This window comes from Rhineura floridana, chromosome 18, assembly GCF_030035675.1.
Source record: "Rhineura floridana isolate rRhiFlo1 chromosome 18, rRhiFlo1.hap2, whole genome shotgun sequence".
In the NCBI taxonomy this organism is placed as follows: domain Eukaryota; kingdom Metazoa; phylum Chordata; class Lepidosauria; order Squamata; family Rhineuridae; genus Rhineura; species Rhineura floridana.
Genome location: NC_084497.1, coordinates 12343161 through 12358682, shown reverse-complemented (window position 1 = coordinate 12358682; position 15522 = coordinate 12343161). Strand labels below are relative to the sequence as shown.

The 15522-nt window shown below is 51.0% G+C and overlaps 1 protein-coding gene across 5 annotated transcripts in view; it reads left to right on the top strand.

Annotated features, from left to right (window-relative positions):
• The window catches only part of CAMTA1 (calmodulin binding transcription activator 1), a 697561-nt gene that overhangs the window by 626059 nt on the left and 55980 nt on the right, over window positions 1-15522 (top strand). For 3 of the 5 annotated variants that reach the window (XR_009759573.1, XM_061602029.1, XM_061602030.1), the window contains exons 8-9: window positions 717-843; window positions 3294-3428. Coding sequence is in view for 2 of the 5 variants with exons in the window: in XM_061602029.1 (XP_061458013.1) it covers window positions 717-843; window positions 3294-3428 (262 nt within the window). In the remaining 3 variants the exon portion in view is untranslated. Of the gene's footprint in view, window positions 1-716; window positions 844-3293; window positions 3429-7500; window positions 7821-8122; window positions 8299-15522 lie in introns of those variants that run through there. The other 2 variants (XM_061602031.1, XM_061602032.1) reach the window with 2 other exon arrangements.

Here is a 15522-nt window from a genome sequence, read left to right as displayed (position 1 = left end):
CTGCCCTGCTCCACCTGCCTGCTTGACGGGTTGCTTTTGATCTTCACTGCAACTCGTTTTGGGCGAGCTGCTTTGGGGTCCTCCTTGGGGAGGGAGGGGGCATACGCACCTGACAGATGGATCGAGCGCGAGGTTGCTGCTGTGTCCATTCTTTCACATGGGAAACGGAGGCAAAGAGAGAATTGCCCAGGCCAGAGTGAGTGGAAGGCAGAGGGGGCATTTGAGCCCGTCTGCCAGCCTCCTGTCTTCCAGAAGGCGTTGGCTCCAGCGCTTTATTGATGGGGAAAGGCAGGACAGTCTCTGATGGAGGGAGAGGGTCATTCTCTGGTTCCCACAGGCTAGCCCACCCTAGCTAACCCACCCTTCCCTCCCTGGTGCCCCCCAGATGTTTGGGACTGCAATATGGCCGTGTTGGCTGGTGGCTTCTGGAGGCACCAGGTTGAGGAAGGCTGGTCCAGAGCCACTTGCAGCCCTTAACCCTCCAGTGCTTGGGGAGCTGCTCTGCCCTGTCCCCCTCGGGCACCTGGCCTGGTTGCCCCCACCCCACCCCGGCAGCACTGAGCTTGTGACCAACCTCCAGCTCAGAGCAGGGCTCTTCTTTTACTTCCTGCCTTTGGGTGAAAGGCCAGTTACCTTTTGGGGCAGGAAGTGGAGGGTGCGCCCAAGACTACAGGGGCCCGCAACCCCATCGCCTCTGCTTGCTCTCTCCTCTGCAGGGAGGCGTGAAGGTGCTGATCACAGGGCCTTGGCAGGAGGCCAGCAACAGCTACAGCTGCCTGTTTGACCAGATCTCCGTGCCTGCCTCCTTGATACAGCCAGGGGTGCTGCGCTGTTACTGCCCAGGTGAGGTGTTAAGGAAAGCATGGGGAGGGTGAGTGCATGCATGTGTGCGTGCGTGTGTTTCTAAAAGCCCCGGGAAAGCCCCTTGCATTGGACACACTGCATCTGGAAGAGCCATTTATAATCCTTACTCAAGAGACACTTTGGTGCAAAGTTTATGCATTGGGCTTCCAGCAACACCTGCCAGGGGGCCCGAAACCCACAAAAGTGGGGTACAGAGGCAGTTCCCCTGTTTTTTGTTTCCAGCACCTGGCATTTGCAGGCACACTGCCTCTGAACATGGAGGCTCCATTTGACTTTTCTATTCTCTATGTTTCTTTCTAAGGTAAAGATTGGCTCTTAGAAACATGATGACTCCAGTCCAGGAGGCTACTATGTACAAAATCTCTTGCTGGGTCTAAAACTTAATAGAATGAGTCCCACACACACACTCTTATTTAATAATAATAATAATAATAACAATAACAATAACAATAATAACTCTAAATGTGCCCCACGCATGATGAGAAAGATACAGCCATGTGAAGTTTCCCTGCTGAAAATGGGTGGACTCCGCTGCCCAGGATGCAGTCATCATGGCCACTGGCTTTGAGAGACTGATACGCATTGGCTGGGACAGCTTGATGGAACCTCCATGATCAGAGTCAGCCTACCCCTGAAGCCGGGGACAAGGAGTGGGGGAAGGGTGTTGCCTTCATGCTCCTCCTGCAGGGGCTTTGCTAGGTACTTAAAGGGCTTGGAGCTCAAGCCCATGACACAAATTTGAATGAAATTTGCTTATGCTAATTTGTATGTATAGATGCCTCTGGGAAACTGGCGGGTGGCAGCTGGGGAGATTCGCAGCACGCCCAGGCAGTCCGGCTCTTAGATTACATCACTTTAAAAAGATTAAACAAAATAACAATATTCATTAAAACAATTTAAGCAACCCAATAAAACTAAGACAACTGCAGCAAATAAAAAAGCAACAGATCAGTCATTAAAATCTCAACCAGCAAAGTAAAAATAAAGTTTCCAGAAAAGGAGGAATTGGTGGCAGATCTTGAGCCCACTGCAAGAGACCCTGGTGCATGACCACCCCCTTTCCCCCCCCAAACTCCTTGCCTTTTTGTGATCCACCAGAGGTCATCTAGCGCAGGGGGGGCGAGGCGGCATTGTCCTAGAGCCTTCCCTGTGGCTTGTTGTGCCCATTTCAGCAACGAGTGAACCCATCCAGGGCAGGTCTGCCTTGTGCCGTGTTGAATTGCCCCTGCAGCAGTGGATCTGGTTCCATCCTGCCTTCAGATTCAGATGCCTCTGGTAGGACAATTTTTTTTTAAAAAAAGTATTGATCCCACCATGTTGTGTCACTTACAGCCAGTTTCAAAGGGTCCTTTTCTGGGCAAGGGCTTGACCACATGGCAGCTTCAGGGGTTCTCCAGATCCATCTCAATCCAGCTTCAGACTTGGTTGCCCTACCAGATGACCGATGCCAGGAACTGGACAAGGTGGAGGAAGTCCTTACTGATTCTGCTAGGCGTCTCTGCCGCTTTTGATACCGCTGCCCATGGAGATGATCTTCCGGATCTCCCAGCTGGGATGGGGGCTGTGGAGGCCCTATCCTCAGGATTTGCCAGGGGATTACTATTTTGGATGCAGGTTCATCTTCTGGGAGCCCTGCTAGATCTGGCTTTGCTTCCGGATGCTCAGACTGTAGCCATGGCCAGGGGCCTTGGGCAGGTGTGCCTACTGTGCCCGCTCTTTGCGAGTCTGGCCTGGCGCCTTCCTCTCACCTAGACTCATATTTTCCTAATGTGGTCTTCATGGGGCTGCTTTGAAGTCTCTGGAAACTTCCATTGGTCCAGAAAATGGCAGCAAGTGTACCCCCTTGTGAGAGCATCTCACACCCATTTTACAACAGGACCACTCTTTTATCAGTTTGGTTCCAGGCACAGTTATCTGGAAAGCCCCAAGCAGCTTGATCCCAGGTGATCTCGGGGACTATCTCCTCTCCCCCCATCCTCCCTGCTCCCTGCGATCTAAAGGGGATAGCCCAGCTCTGGCCAAGGTGAGTCTGGCTGGGATGTGTGAAAGAGCCTTTCCTGTGGCTGCACCTAGACTGTGGAACTCCCTTCCTCAGGAGGCCAGTTTTGCCCACTGTGTCTGTCTTCCACTGTCTACCCTTTCTATTTAGACAAGCCTTCCACTGGCCTGACTGAGTTTTTGACAAGTGATCTGTTGTTAGTCAGTTAGTTATTGCTGCTACATCAGTGTTAGAGCATTGTTTAAGTTGCTTTATTGAATATTTTGTATTTTAAATGATGCATGCCCTCTTGCAGCAGACTGAGAGCCAGTCTGCATTTCCAGAAAGGGCGGTTGTTGCCACAGCTGACACGTTGCCGGAAGATGCCCAGTGAAGATTTTCCTGTGGGTTAGAATCACTTTAAAAAACACACCTCCCTTTTGTCTTTCAGCTCACGACACTGGGCTTGTCACTCTGCAAGTGGCCTTCAACAATCAGATCATCTCCAATTCAGTGGTCTTTGAGTACAAAGCACGCGCATTGCCCCCCTTGCCTTCCGCCCAGCATGACTGGCTGTCCTTGGACGGTGAGAAATGGAGACTCTGTTCCCAGAGGGTTGGTGGGCAGGGGAGGGGGCTGGTCTCCTGAAGATGGGGGAAGTGGCCAGCTTGCTTGCTGAGGAACCCCTTCCTTAACACTGTTCCCCTGTGTCCTCCGGGGATGATCTAGACATACCTGCCCCAACAGACATCATGGGCTGCCAAATCACATATAAACTGTTGCCTTCAGTTCTGACTTATGAAAGGTGCACCAAACAGCCCATCAGCCACCAGTCAGCCCCAGCAAGGTTGGGGCGCTCGTGATAAAAGGAAGCAGTGAGTCTGAGCTAAGAGTGGAGCGCAGCGCCAGAAGCGAGAGTGTTCTGGGCAGGAGGGTTCTGAAGTGGCCCATTCACTCAGAACTATGCAGCCAGCTCAAACGGGGCGCCGTTAGAGGCAGAGCTGCCCCAGTCCCAAACCAGCTCCTCCCCATGCTGCCGCTGCTGCCACCTTCCCTCCGCCCCAGCAACTTCCAGGATAAACAATCAGCACCCTGACATGACATGACGTCATGGAGGCTAAGGGCCCCTTAAGGATGATGGCGCCCCTTGTCAAGGGCGTATGTCACAATGCCAGTTATTAGCAGTATTAACAGTAATGCTGCCACAACTAATAATGCTACTAATAATTGTCAATCAGCTTCTACAATCATCTCAAGGCAGTGTATAAGAAAACATCAAAAAACAAAGTTAAAAACACAGCAAATATATTTAAAACCATTTTTACATGTTTCTCAAAAAATCCTCCATCTTGCCAGGATTCAGACTCAGTTGATCTAGCCCACCTCTGCCCTTCTCCGCCATGCCTGATTTGGATGTTCTGGAGAAACAGAGCTGGAGATCATCAGTATACTGACAACACCTTCCTCCAAAACTCCCAAGGGCCGCTCCCAAGGGCTTCATGTAGATGTTAAATAGCACTGGGGATAGCATGGTGCCCTGCAGCGCCGCATAGGTCAGGAGCCAGGGGGCCAAGAAGCACTCATCCAATGCCACCTTCTGGAACTGACCCTGCAGATAAGACCAGAACCACTGCAGGACAATGACCCGGTGCCCATCTCCTGTAGACAGTCCAGGAGGATGCCATGGGAAGAGGGGCTGTTTCTCAGGGCTGAAAAATAGGAGTCTCCTAACTGCTCTGGGCACCCTTCACAAACAACCCTTTCCAGGAGTCTTTGTGGAAAGCCATGACTGATCAAAGGGGAATAATAGTGGAATAAACACACAGTGTGAATGTGGCCAGAATTTCTTACTTTAATCTTATTTGGAATCCATGATACTCCCTTGGGTGGAAGAACAGGAGTGTTTCGCCAGTTTTGAGGGACATGCTTCTCCCGCCACACACAAAGGGTATATCACCTGCCCCTCCACTTCAGAGCAGGGCATTCTGAGACCCGAGGGTGACACTTGTCATCACTGGGTGACTGCCGAGTCAAGTGTGAAAACAAGCCATTGCAGCAGGACACAAAAGGAGTTTTCAGTCGGCCTTTGCAATGCAGATGTGCCCAACACTGGTGAATCCCTCTCCCTTGTTGCTAGGGTGCCATTACCCACAGCCCCTCCCAACTCTCCAGAGAGAAAGTTGCAGCCCTTGGGGTCTTCCCGTATGGCCCCTGCTGAGGTTGCCATGGCAACCCAGCGATTCTGTTCCTGCCCCTTCCAGGGCAGCCCAGCAGGCAGGCATTGGTCTAATCCTCCGTTGAAGCCCGGGTGGGTGGTGGCCATTGCTACATCTGGTGGCAGCAAATGCCATCGTTTCACCAGTCCCAGCGGCATCCTGCAAACCAGCCTTCCCAAGCTTGGTGCTGTCCAGATGTTCCCCCCTCCCAATTTATAAGGTGCAGCCTGCATGGCCAATGGTTAAGGATGATGAGGGCACCAGCTTGGGGAAGGTTGTGCAAATCAGTGGAAGGAGGGGAGACGTTCACCGCTTTGCTGGCAAGCAACTCAGCTGCCTCCGGCTGCAGTCCTGGAGATAATTTCTGCCAGGGAGCAACCCATTAATTCTCTCAGAGGTGGACGGAGCTGACCCAGATTGCTCCCAGGCGACTCTTTGAGTTCAGCAGCTCCAGGTGGCAACTTGGATTCTCAGTAGCTTTTAGAGTGAACTATAGAGTGACACAACCTTGCACACACTCCTTGGAGAAACAGAAGCTGGCTGAGCAAAATGTGAGGGGGGCGAGATGGAGAGCCCTGCGCTAATCCCCTCCCCCCCAGGATTGGCCACCACTCTGATTTTATCTAACCAATCAGGTTTATTGCCCATGGGTGATCAATACAAAATTTACACTAGAAAAGAATTCAAATCCACCAAGAAGCAAAGCCATAGAAAAATGTGCCAGAGAGCAAAGTAAACTCACCAGGCAATAAAATCACAATTGAGGCAGCAGCAAGAAAAGCTGGCTGGGGCCCAGCCCCTGCAAAGCAACTTTGGCCTGGGTGAAAAGTGGGACTCTGAGCAGCCTCCAGTATCTCTGCTTCCCCGAACCCCCTGCGGTGCGGGGCTCTCCACAACACCGGGTGTTTGCGCAAGAGATATGCCTTTGGTCTTGCTGGGAGCACACCAGACTTTTAAATTGGAACTTGGAAAGTTCATTTTAAAAAAGGAACTGGTTCTAGTTCAAAATGTCCAAAATGGACATTCACATTCAGTTCACAGCTCAGGTTCATCCAAATGATCCTTGAGGAAATTTTTCCCAGCATTCATGTTACAAGTGGCTATGCTGAAATATAAAATATACTTAAGACAGCTAAGAAAACCTCAAAACATGCACACACAGAGTGGAATGTGAGTTGTTTTATTTTTCTCAGCAGCCATTATCTTTAAGCTTAAAGAGTCTAAGCTGTAAAAAACAGATGCAAGAGAATGAACTTAAAGATGATCCAGTTGCCTCAGAGGGCTTCCTTTTCTTCTGGGGACGCTTTTGCTGCAGAGGGCAGACCAAAGGCAGCCCACTTGGCCCAGCAGGCTGTTCTCAGGCCACCCAGAGCTTCCTCGTGGACCTCCCCAGCAGGGTGGTGCCAGCAGCAACACTCCCCGCCCCAGTGCCAGCAAATGGTGGTCAGAGACATGTTGTTGCTGCTGCTGCTGCTGCTTGTGCAGACAGAGCACAGCGCCATGGCCACTGATGGGCTCATCCTCCCTGCATGTGTCTAATCCTCTTTTAAAGCCCTCCAAGTTGGTGGCTGTCACTGCCCCTTTTGGAGGAAAATGCCATCGTTCAACTCTGCGCTGTGCAAAGAAGTTCTTTCTTGCGCCTGTCCTGAACGCTCTAGCCTTATGCGAGGAAAAGAGAAAAGCGTCTGCCGCCCTGGGCTCCTATTGGGAGGAAGGGCGGTATATAAAGCTAATAAACACACAGATAAACAAAATAAGCTTCTCTCCCCGCACTTTCTCCATGCGTCATTTCATAGGCCTCTATCCGGTCATTTCCGCCCCCTTCCTCGCCTTTCTTCTAAACTAAAAAGCCCCAAAGACGGGGCTGCTCGCCTTTCCCAACTGCGAGCCCACTTGGCGACCGCCGCAGCAGGCTAGGGCCGACAGGATGGAGGGGGAGGGGAACCCGGACTCCAGCGAGACCCCCCCCTGCGGTCCCCTCCGGACGAAACGCGCCTTCTTTGCGGGGGAGAGAGCCGCGCCTGGGGAGCCGGGCGGCCAAACCCAGGCCCCTCGCCATTGCGCGGTGCCTTGCACTTTGGCCAGGAGGGCGCGCCTGCAGGGGAGGGAGCGGGCAGCCGCGCCATGCGCCGTGCGCCAGCGGAGTTCCTCCGAAGCCGACCCACTGGGGGGCCGAGGGGCGGGGCGCGCGGAGGCTGCAGTCGCGCTTCGTCATTCTGCGGAGCGAGCGCCCCTCCCGGGCGGCTGCACTGCGGGCGCAGAGCGGGCGGGCGCGGCGCCGCGGCTGGCTCAGCGGCTCTCTCGGGGCTGGGGCGGCGCCTCAGGCAGGGCGGTGGCGCGGCAGGGCAGGGCAGGGCTCCGCGGGTTCGGGCGCGACTAGGGGCCCCGGGCCCGGCTCCAGTTGCGCTGCTGCGGCCGCCCCGCCGTCGGCTCCTCATTGGCTCCGGCGCGCGTGTGAACGGCGGGCGCTCCCCAATGGCGGCGGAGGCTGATGTCACTTTCCGCGCCCCGGATTGGCCGCGCCGAGGCGGAGGGGAGCGAAGGAGGCGGGCGGCAGGCTGGGGAACGGGCCGGCCGCCGAGCGGCCGCGGCTGCTCGCTCGGGCTGCGTCCGAAGGGGCGGACGGGCTGGCGGGGCAACAGACGCGTCCGCCCGCCTGCCTGCCTCCTTTTGGCCGGCCCAGCTTTGGCCAGCTTGGCAGCGCTAGCCCAGGAGAGGGGGAAGTGCCGCCGGTGGCAGGCGGCCCGGCCCACGTGGGAACGGTAAGAGGGGAAGTGAACGCACCGTCCCCTCCGCGGCGCCCGAGAATCCCCCAACCCCGCCCCAGCCGCGGCTTCGCCCTCGGAGAGTGCTTCTTGCCCCACGGGAGTCAGAGTCGGCCGGCCGGCTGCATTCCGCTCAAGGAGTGCCCCGCCCAGGGCTCCCCGGTTGTGGGTGGGCAGCTGAGCGGCGCTGGGCCCCTCAGTCTGGGCGCGGGCTTCCCCGTGGAGGGAGAGGCCCTCCTTGGTCCGGCCATCCTTCCTGCTTCCCAGAACCGGGGGGGGGCTCCACCCCTCCGCTGTCGGGCTGCTGTCCTCCAGAGGAGGCGCGCACAGGCGTGCCGGCGCAGCGTGAGAGGGGCGCGGAAGGCGCGTCTGCACGGGCTGTTCTCCCTCGCCCCACTGCCGCGGGTCGGGCTTCTCCGGGCTTTCCTGAAGAGTGGGTTCAGACATTCAGCAGTACATGTGGCGCGCACAGGGCGTGAGTTCGCCAGGCTTTTTCTGGATATTTCCCGTGCAGTTGAACAGTTGTCAGACCAGGAGGTCAGAGGCGGGAAAAGGGGGAGGGGGCCCCCCAAGCCCCTGGGACTTCACAAGGGAGGGAGCATTGACTGCCGGGGCCTGTGGGAGTTCCAGAGGAGGGGGGATGTGTTGTTATTATTATTTGTTAATTACCCGTCTTTCACCCAGAGGTCCCAGGCACATTACAACAGTTTTAAGGTACAGCATTAAAATCAATTAACAGCAACATAAACCCACAAAATAGGGTGGGTCCTGAAAATATACATCTCCGGTGCCACAAGAGGAACAGGGCAGGAGGGCTGTTGCAGGTCCCTGCAGGGCCACACTCCTTTGGGTCAGAGATTTGGGCTTTTCTTGCAGTTTGTGGTGCATTCAGTAACCCTCACCATTGGGCAGCGTTGTTCATGGGGTAGCTTTGGAGGATCGCGTGCAGCCATCTGAAGAGCCATGGTCAGGAATGCAGCCTTGTTCCTGAGACCCCAGAAGTTACGCACCTGCAAACATTTCTACTTTCCTGTATTCTGGAGTGAAAAGCAGGCCGGGAAAGCTTTGTAGGCTCGAAGCACTCTTGCTCCCCTGTGCCTGGGAGACCGGGGCGGAGGCAGCTGGCTAACAAGGTGGGCAGGAAAGCCATCTGGCTGGATAAGCGGAGAGACGCAGGGTCTCCCCACTTTCTCTGGCCAGCATGGGAGCTGTTCTCGGCAGCCTGCGTGGAGATCCTGCTGCCTGGGCTGTTGTTGTTGTTGTTGTTGTTATGTGCCTTCAAGTCGATTACGACTTATGGCGACCCTATGAATTAGCGACCTCCAAGAGCACCTGTTCAGATCTTGTAAGTTCAGGTCTGTGGCTTCCTTTATGGAATCAATCCATCTCTTGTTTGGCCTTCCTCTTTTTCTACTCCCTTCTGTTTTTCCCAGCATTATTGTCTTTTCTAGTGAATCATGTCTTCTCATGACATGTCCAAATATAATAACCTCAGTTTCATCATTTTAGCTTCTAGTGACAGTTCTGGTTTAATTTGTTCTGACACCCAATTATTTGTCTTTTTCGGGGTCCATGGTATGCGCAAAGCTCTCCTTCAGCACCGCTGCCTGGGCTAGCGGCTGGTAATGCCAGAAATGATTGTGGGGTTGCAGAGGAAGAGGTCCAGCTGGAGGCCTTCTGAAAAGCAGCCCATTGCTTGTTTTGGTCAAATGAACATTGTGCATCTGCCTTCCCCAACCCGGTGCCCTCCAGATGTTGTTGGACTATTGTCTGTTCTGCCTGGCAGCTGCTGTCCAAAGATTTGGGCAAAGGCAGCTGCTGTCTGCAAGCCAGAGACAGCAGGATCTGCTCTGGACTGAGCTCTGAAGGAGCTGGCCAAGGTGCTGCACCATCAGGCCACCAGTGCTCTTCCCTGCCCTGCTCGCTGATGGTGTCAGGACTGAAGTGGTAAGAACTCAAAGCTGGTTCTTGTCACCTTGCATTGATTGATGTTCACTGATGATGCAGCCGCTGCCGCTACCATGATACTGTCTGCTGTGAGTGCTCTAGGTACTGACCACTCCAGACAGTTCATCACGACTGATTCCCTTGTTCCTCTTCTCTGAGACATCCATTCTAGCCACTCAGTCGGCTCCAGCAGCAAAGATGCTGTTGGCACGGCAACCAAAGAAGTTCCAGCCCCAGTGGCTGTGGCCTTCCTCCCGTCCAGTGGAGCTTTAAAAAGAATGATCAAGGAGAGCGGTTCCAGTGCCATCTTCCTCCACCAATGGCTTCCCCTACACCAATCATGGAGAAGATGGCAGCAACTTTTCCTCTGCCCTGTGCTGTGTCCCAGTGAGGAGATGCACTACACCAGGGGTCATCCACAAGATCCAAATGATCTGGTTGATGCCAGAGAAGGGGGATAACAAACCAAACTCTGCAGCCTCCAACTGACTCTCTCTCCAAGACCCTTCCTCCATAATTCCATGTGCACTCTTCATAGTTTAGCCACAGTTCCCTGGCCTCTGGCAGATCACCACTAGGTTCCCTTTCACTGAGTGACTGTTGCCATCACAACTACAATCATTGCTGAGATTCTTGAAGTCACCATGCTATACTTTGAGCCATAATTCCCGGCTTTATGACTCTTATTTCCATTGAGCAAGGGATCACTCACCATCCCAGTGTCAGTACTGCAGCAGATCCCTCCGTTGGTCAATATCCTGTCACAGCAACAGACTAGTGCTCTCCTGAGGCAACTTTGGCCACCATGGCAGGGCAAGTGGTTGGAAGAATGGCCACAGCTTCCTTGCTATAAGCTCTGATACTGTGTCCACTTCCCATCTCAAGCACTTTATGGGTTGATGCTCACCCACCTTGGCAACCACAGCACTGGTCCTGATTGCCTCGCCTTTTCGGCCCTAGTGTCTTTTCCTCTGCGCGACTGTGCTCCACCTATAGCCATCATGGCTAGCAGACAGTGATAGCCTTTTCCTCCATGAGTTTGTCTAATCTTCTAAAGCCTCTTTCAACTTTCCTCTTTCAACAAGACTTTTAGGTTGAGACCTATCCCAGTCTGTGTCTGTGTTAGAATTGCTTAATATGTTTTTAATAATGTTTTTAACCCTTTTTTAAACTTTTTTTTAAATGTTTTTAACACTGTTTTGTTTTAATGTATTTTAAGATCTGTTTTTATGATGTTTTAAAGTGTTTTTAGCTCTTTGTTTGCCACCCTGGGCTCCTGCTGGGAGGAAGGGCGGGATACAAATTAAATAATAAATAAAGCCATCCAAGCTGGTGGCCATCACTGCCTCTTGTGGGAGCGAATTCCATAGTTTAACTCTACACTACGTGAAGAAGTCCTTCCTTTTCCCTCTCCTGAATCTGCAAACATTCAGCTCCATTGGATGTCTGTGAGTTTTAGTGTGATGAGAGAGGGAGAAAACCTTTTCTCTGTCCACTCTCTCCATGCCATGCATAATTTTAGACACTTCTATCATGTCACCTCTGACTTGCCTTTTCTCTAAACTAAAAAGCCCCAAATGCTGCAGCCTTTCCTCATAGGGGAGTCACTCCATCCCCTTGATCATTTTGGTTGCCCTTTTCTGAACCTTTGCTAGCTCTACAATATACTTTTTGAGGTAAGGTAACCAGAACTGTACACTATATTGCAAATGCAGCTGCTCCATAGGTTTATATAACGGCATTATGACATCGGTAATTGTATTTTCAATAGTTTTCCTAGCATGTAATTTCCCTAGCATGTAATTTGCTGTTTTCACAGCTGCCGCACAACGGGTTGACATTTTCATCAAGCTATCCGAACTGACCCCGAGCTCTTGTTCCTGGGCAGTCTCTGCCAGTGCAGACCCCAGGAGCTTATATGTGGAATTAAGATTTTTTGCTCTGATATGCATAAGTTTTCATTTGTTTACATTGAATTGCATTTGCCATTTTACCAAGGTCCTTTAGGAGTTCTTTGCAATCCCATTTTGTTTTAACAACTTTGAACAATTATGTATCATCAGCAAACTTGGCCACCTCATCCCTAACTCTAGATCATTTATGAACAAGTTAAAAAGCACCGGTCCCAATACTGATCCTTGGGGGGGTGACTCCACTTTCTACAGCCCTCTCTTGACAGAACTGTCAGTTTATTCCTACTGTGCTTCCTGCAACTTAACCAGTTCCTGATCCACAAGAGGAACTCTCCTCTTATTCCATGACTGCTCAGCTTACTTAGGAGTCTTTGAAGAGAGGTATCTTGTCAAAAGCTTTTTGAAAGTCCAAGTACACTATGCCAACCAGATCACCTCTCTCTATGTGCTTGTTGCCACTCTCAAAGAACTCAAATAAGTTAGTGAGGCAAGATTTACCCTTGAGAAGCCATGCTGGCTCTGCTTCAGCAAGGCTCGCTCTTCTATATGAAGAGTCATGAGAAACAGCAGTGAAGACGACCACCTCCTCCTTCCGGGCAGCTCTGGGTGTGGGAGGAGGCAGAGTTTCTCACTTTACACTCAGTTTTGGAGCCACGAAAGACCCTTTTGCCTCCTCCAAGTTCTCTGACATGCACAGCAGTCTTGGGGAGGGTTGGCAACCACCAATCAGGGTTGGTTTTAGCCACAAGGCCATCAGAAGCCGCCTTCTACGGAGTCCTCCTAGCTTGGCATTGTCTGCATTGACTGGCAGCAGCTTTCGTAAGGTTTCAGATGCAGGACATCCCCAGCCTGTCCTGGTGATGCTGCCAGGGACTGGACCTTGGCCCTTTGCATTATTATTTATTTTATTTATTTATTTAATTTATTAGTCGCCCATCTGGCTGGTTGTCCAGCCACTCTGGGCGACGTACAAGATAAAACAATACATTAAAACATTAAAATTTAAAACCATAACAGTAAGAAACCTAACCCACCCCAAAAGCCTGCCTGAAGAGCCAGGTCTTCAAGGCCCGGCGGAAGCTTATCATAGAAGGGGCATGCACAGCAGATGCCTTTCCCCTCAGCGATGGCCCTCTTCCAGCCTAGGTTCCCAGTTGAAGACCAGGCCCCTGCTGAGGGAGGCGGTGCAGATTGACAAGAGCAGCAAAGGAGAGCTTGTGGGTGACTGGGTGGGAGTGGCTGAGGTCAGGGGCTTCAGATGGGGTGATCAAAAGTCCTGTTGCTGAGCTCATACCAGGGGGTATTATTACCTATTAAATTTCTATGCCACCCTTCCTCCAAGAAGGTGCCCAGGGTGGCAAACAAGGGACAAAACATTAACAACATCTTAAAACATCTCAAAACCAAAAATAAAATCTAAAAAAAATCTTAGAAAGCAATTCCAACACAGATGCAGACTGGGATAAGGTCTCTACTCTGAAGGCTTGTTGAAAGAGGAAGGTCTTCAGCAGGCACCAAAAAGATAGCAGGGATGGCGCCTGTCTAATATTTAAGGGGATGGAATTCCAAAGGGCAAGTATGATTTTTCAAAATAAACTTTAAGGAGGCCAAGGAAGTGGTCCACACAACTGGGCCCTTGCAGCCTGAGGCTGATGTCTGGAGCCTGCTTGCCTCAGGGCATCTGACTGTTTAGGCTGGGCATTGGGAGCGCTGACTAAATCCTCCTCCCTGCCACTACATCCTTGTGGAGTATTGCTGTTCCAAAAGAGGGGCTGCCTTTAGAGAAGGTTCTCTTTTGTGAACACTTACCTGGGTGTAATACAGTGGGAACTACCTTCTGAGTAAATGGGAATATGTTTGTGCTGTTCGTTACTAGTTTTATTTCCTTCAAGTCAATTACGACTTATGGTGACCCTATGAATCGGCGACCTACAATAGCATCTGTCATGAACCACCCTGTTCAGAGCTTGTAAGTTCGGGTCTGTGGCTTCTTTTGTGGAATCAATCCATCTCTTGTTTGGCCTTCCTCTTTTTCTACTCCCTTCTGTTTTTCCCAGCATTATTGTCTTTTCTAGTGAATCATGTCTTCTCATTTTGTGTCCAAAGTATGATAACCTCAGTTTCATCATTTTAGCTTCTAGTGATAGTTCTGGTTTAATTTGTTCTGACACCCAATTATTTGTCTTTTTCGGGGTCCATGGTATGCGCAAAGCTCTCCTCCAACACCACATTTCAAATGAGTTGATTTTTCTCTTATCTGCTTTTTTCACTGTCCAACTTTCACATCCATACATAGAGATTGGGAATACCACGGTCTGAATGATCCTGACTTTAGTGTTCAGTGATACATCTTTGCATTTGGGGACCTTTTCTAGTTCTCTCATAGCTGCCCTCCCCAGTCCTAGCCGCCTTCTGATTTCTTGACTATTGTCTCCATTCTGGTTAATGACTGTGCTGAGGTATTGATAATCCTTGGCAAGTTCAATGTCCTCCTTGTCAACTTTAAAGTTACATAAATCTTCTGTTGTCATTACTTTAGTCTTCTTGACGTTCAGCTATAGTCCTGCTTTTGTGCTTTCCTCTTTAACTTTCATCAGCATTCATTGCAAATCGTTACTGGTTGTGCTGGAATTATGATGGTTTTAATGTAAGTCTCTTTAGGTCACTTCTATAAGAAAAGTAACTAGTAAATATAATTAATAATAAGATAATAATTATGGACAGCCTCTTCTAGATTAGGGACAAGCTGGGGGGGGGTGAGGGATGTTATCTTTGAAGCTGGGCGGTCATGGTAATTTGTTAAATAATTAAAGCAAACTGAGGGCAGGGGAGAAACTGCTGTCTCCTGAGCTGCTGCCGCCACTTAACTGTGTGTGTCTGCATGTATTGATCAGGTGAGACAGAGGGAGGGGAAGGCTTGCATTGGAAGAGAGGATAGGCGAACCGCGCACACACACCCCTTTCATCCTGCTGTTAAGGAAATCTCCAGGTTTTAATTCATAGCACCACTGTGGTCTCCAAGGCTGCGTACACACAACATTTGGTTTAGAATCAATGCAGACACAATCTAGATCTATTGCATAATTTTTGCCACTGAAAACCACTTTTTGAGGAAACTGGTTTCATTCTGAAAATGAAAGCTTATTGCAGATTGATTCTGCTTTACCCGCCAGGGTGTCCATTTGGAAACATATATAGGTGGTCCTGGCAATGGGGGATATATAAACACTTGCCCAAAGACGAAGTGGGCGGGGTATACCAAGATGGCAATCATCTCTTTGTTCACCTGGGGCTTGTATAAGGTGGAAAAGGAGTGGATAGCCTAATCAAGGGGAGAGGTTTTGAATGGCTGTCCACTAATCACGCCCCCCCTCCGTGGACAACAGGGTCTAGAATCATTCTAGATCCAAGCAGTGTGTTGAGGACAAGCATGAATGGTTCTGGATTGAGGAAAAACTACATTTTTGTGTTCCAGAAAGGTTAGGGTGTATGCAGCCAAAATATAACCCCACAGGACTTTCTTCATCTCAGCCAGGACTTGGAAACAGACACAATAGTAGGAAGTCTGTGACCCCCAGCTTCCAGCCTCCCTTTTCCTTACTCTAAGGGAGGCTCCTGTTTTGATGAGAGCAGCAGTCTTGGGGGAGGGGCTTCCTACTGATGGTTTGGCTAGTACATGAGCCAGGAGAGAAGTTGGTACCAAGGGGGCTGAATAAGGCTGGATGTGGTTGTGTGTCTTTTGCAAGGTCTATAAACCTCAGGAGTCGGAAAATAGGTGGTGACCTTGCAGTTATCGCTGTCTTAATTTTTTTCCCCATTATCCTGGATTTGATGCCCAG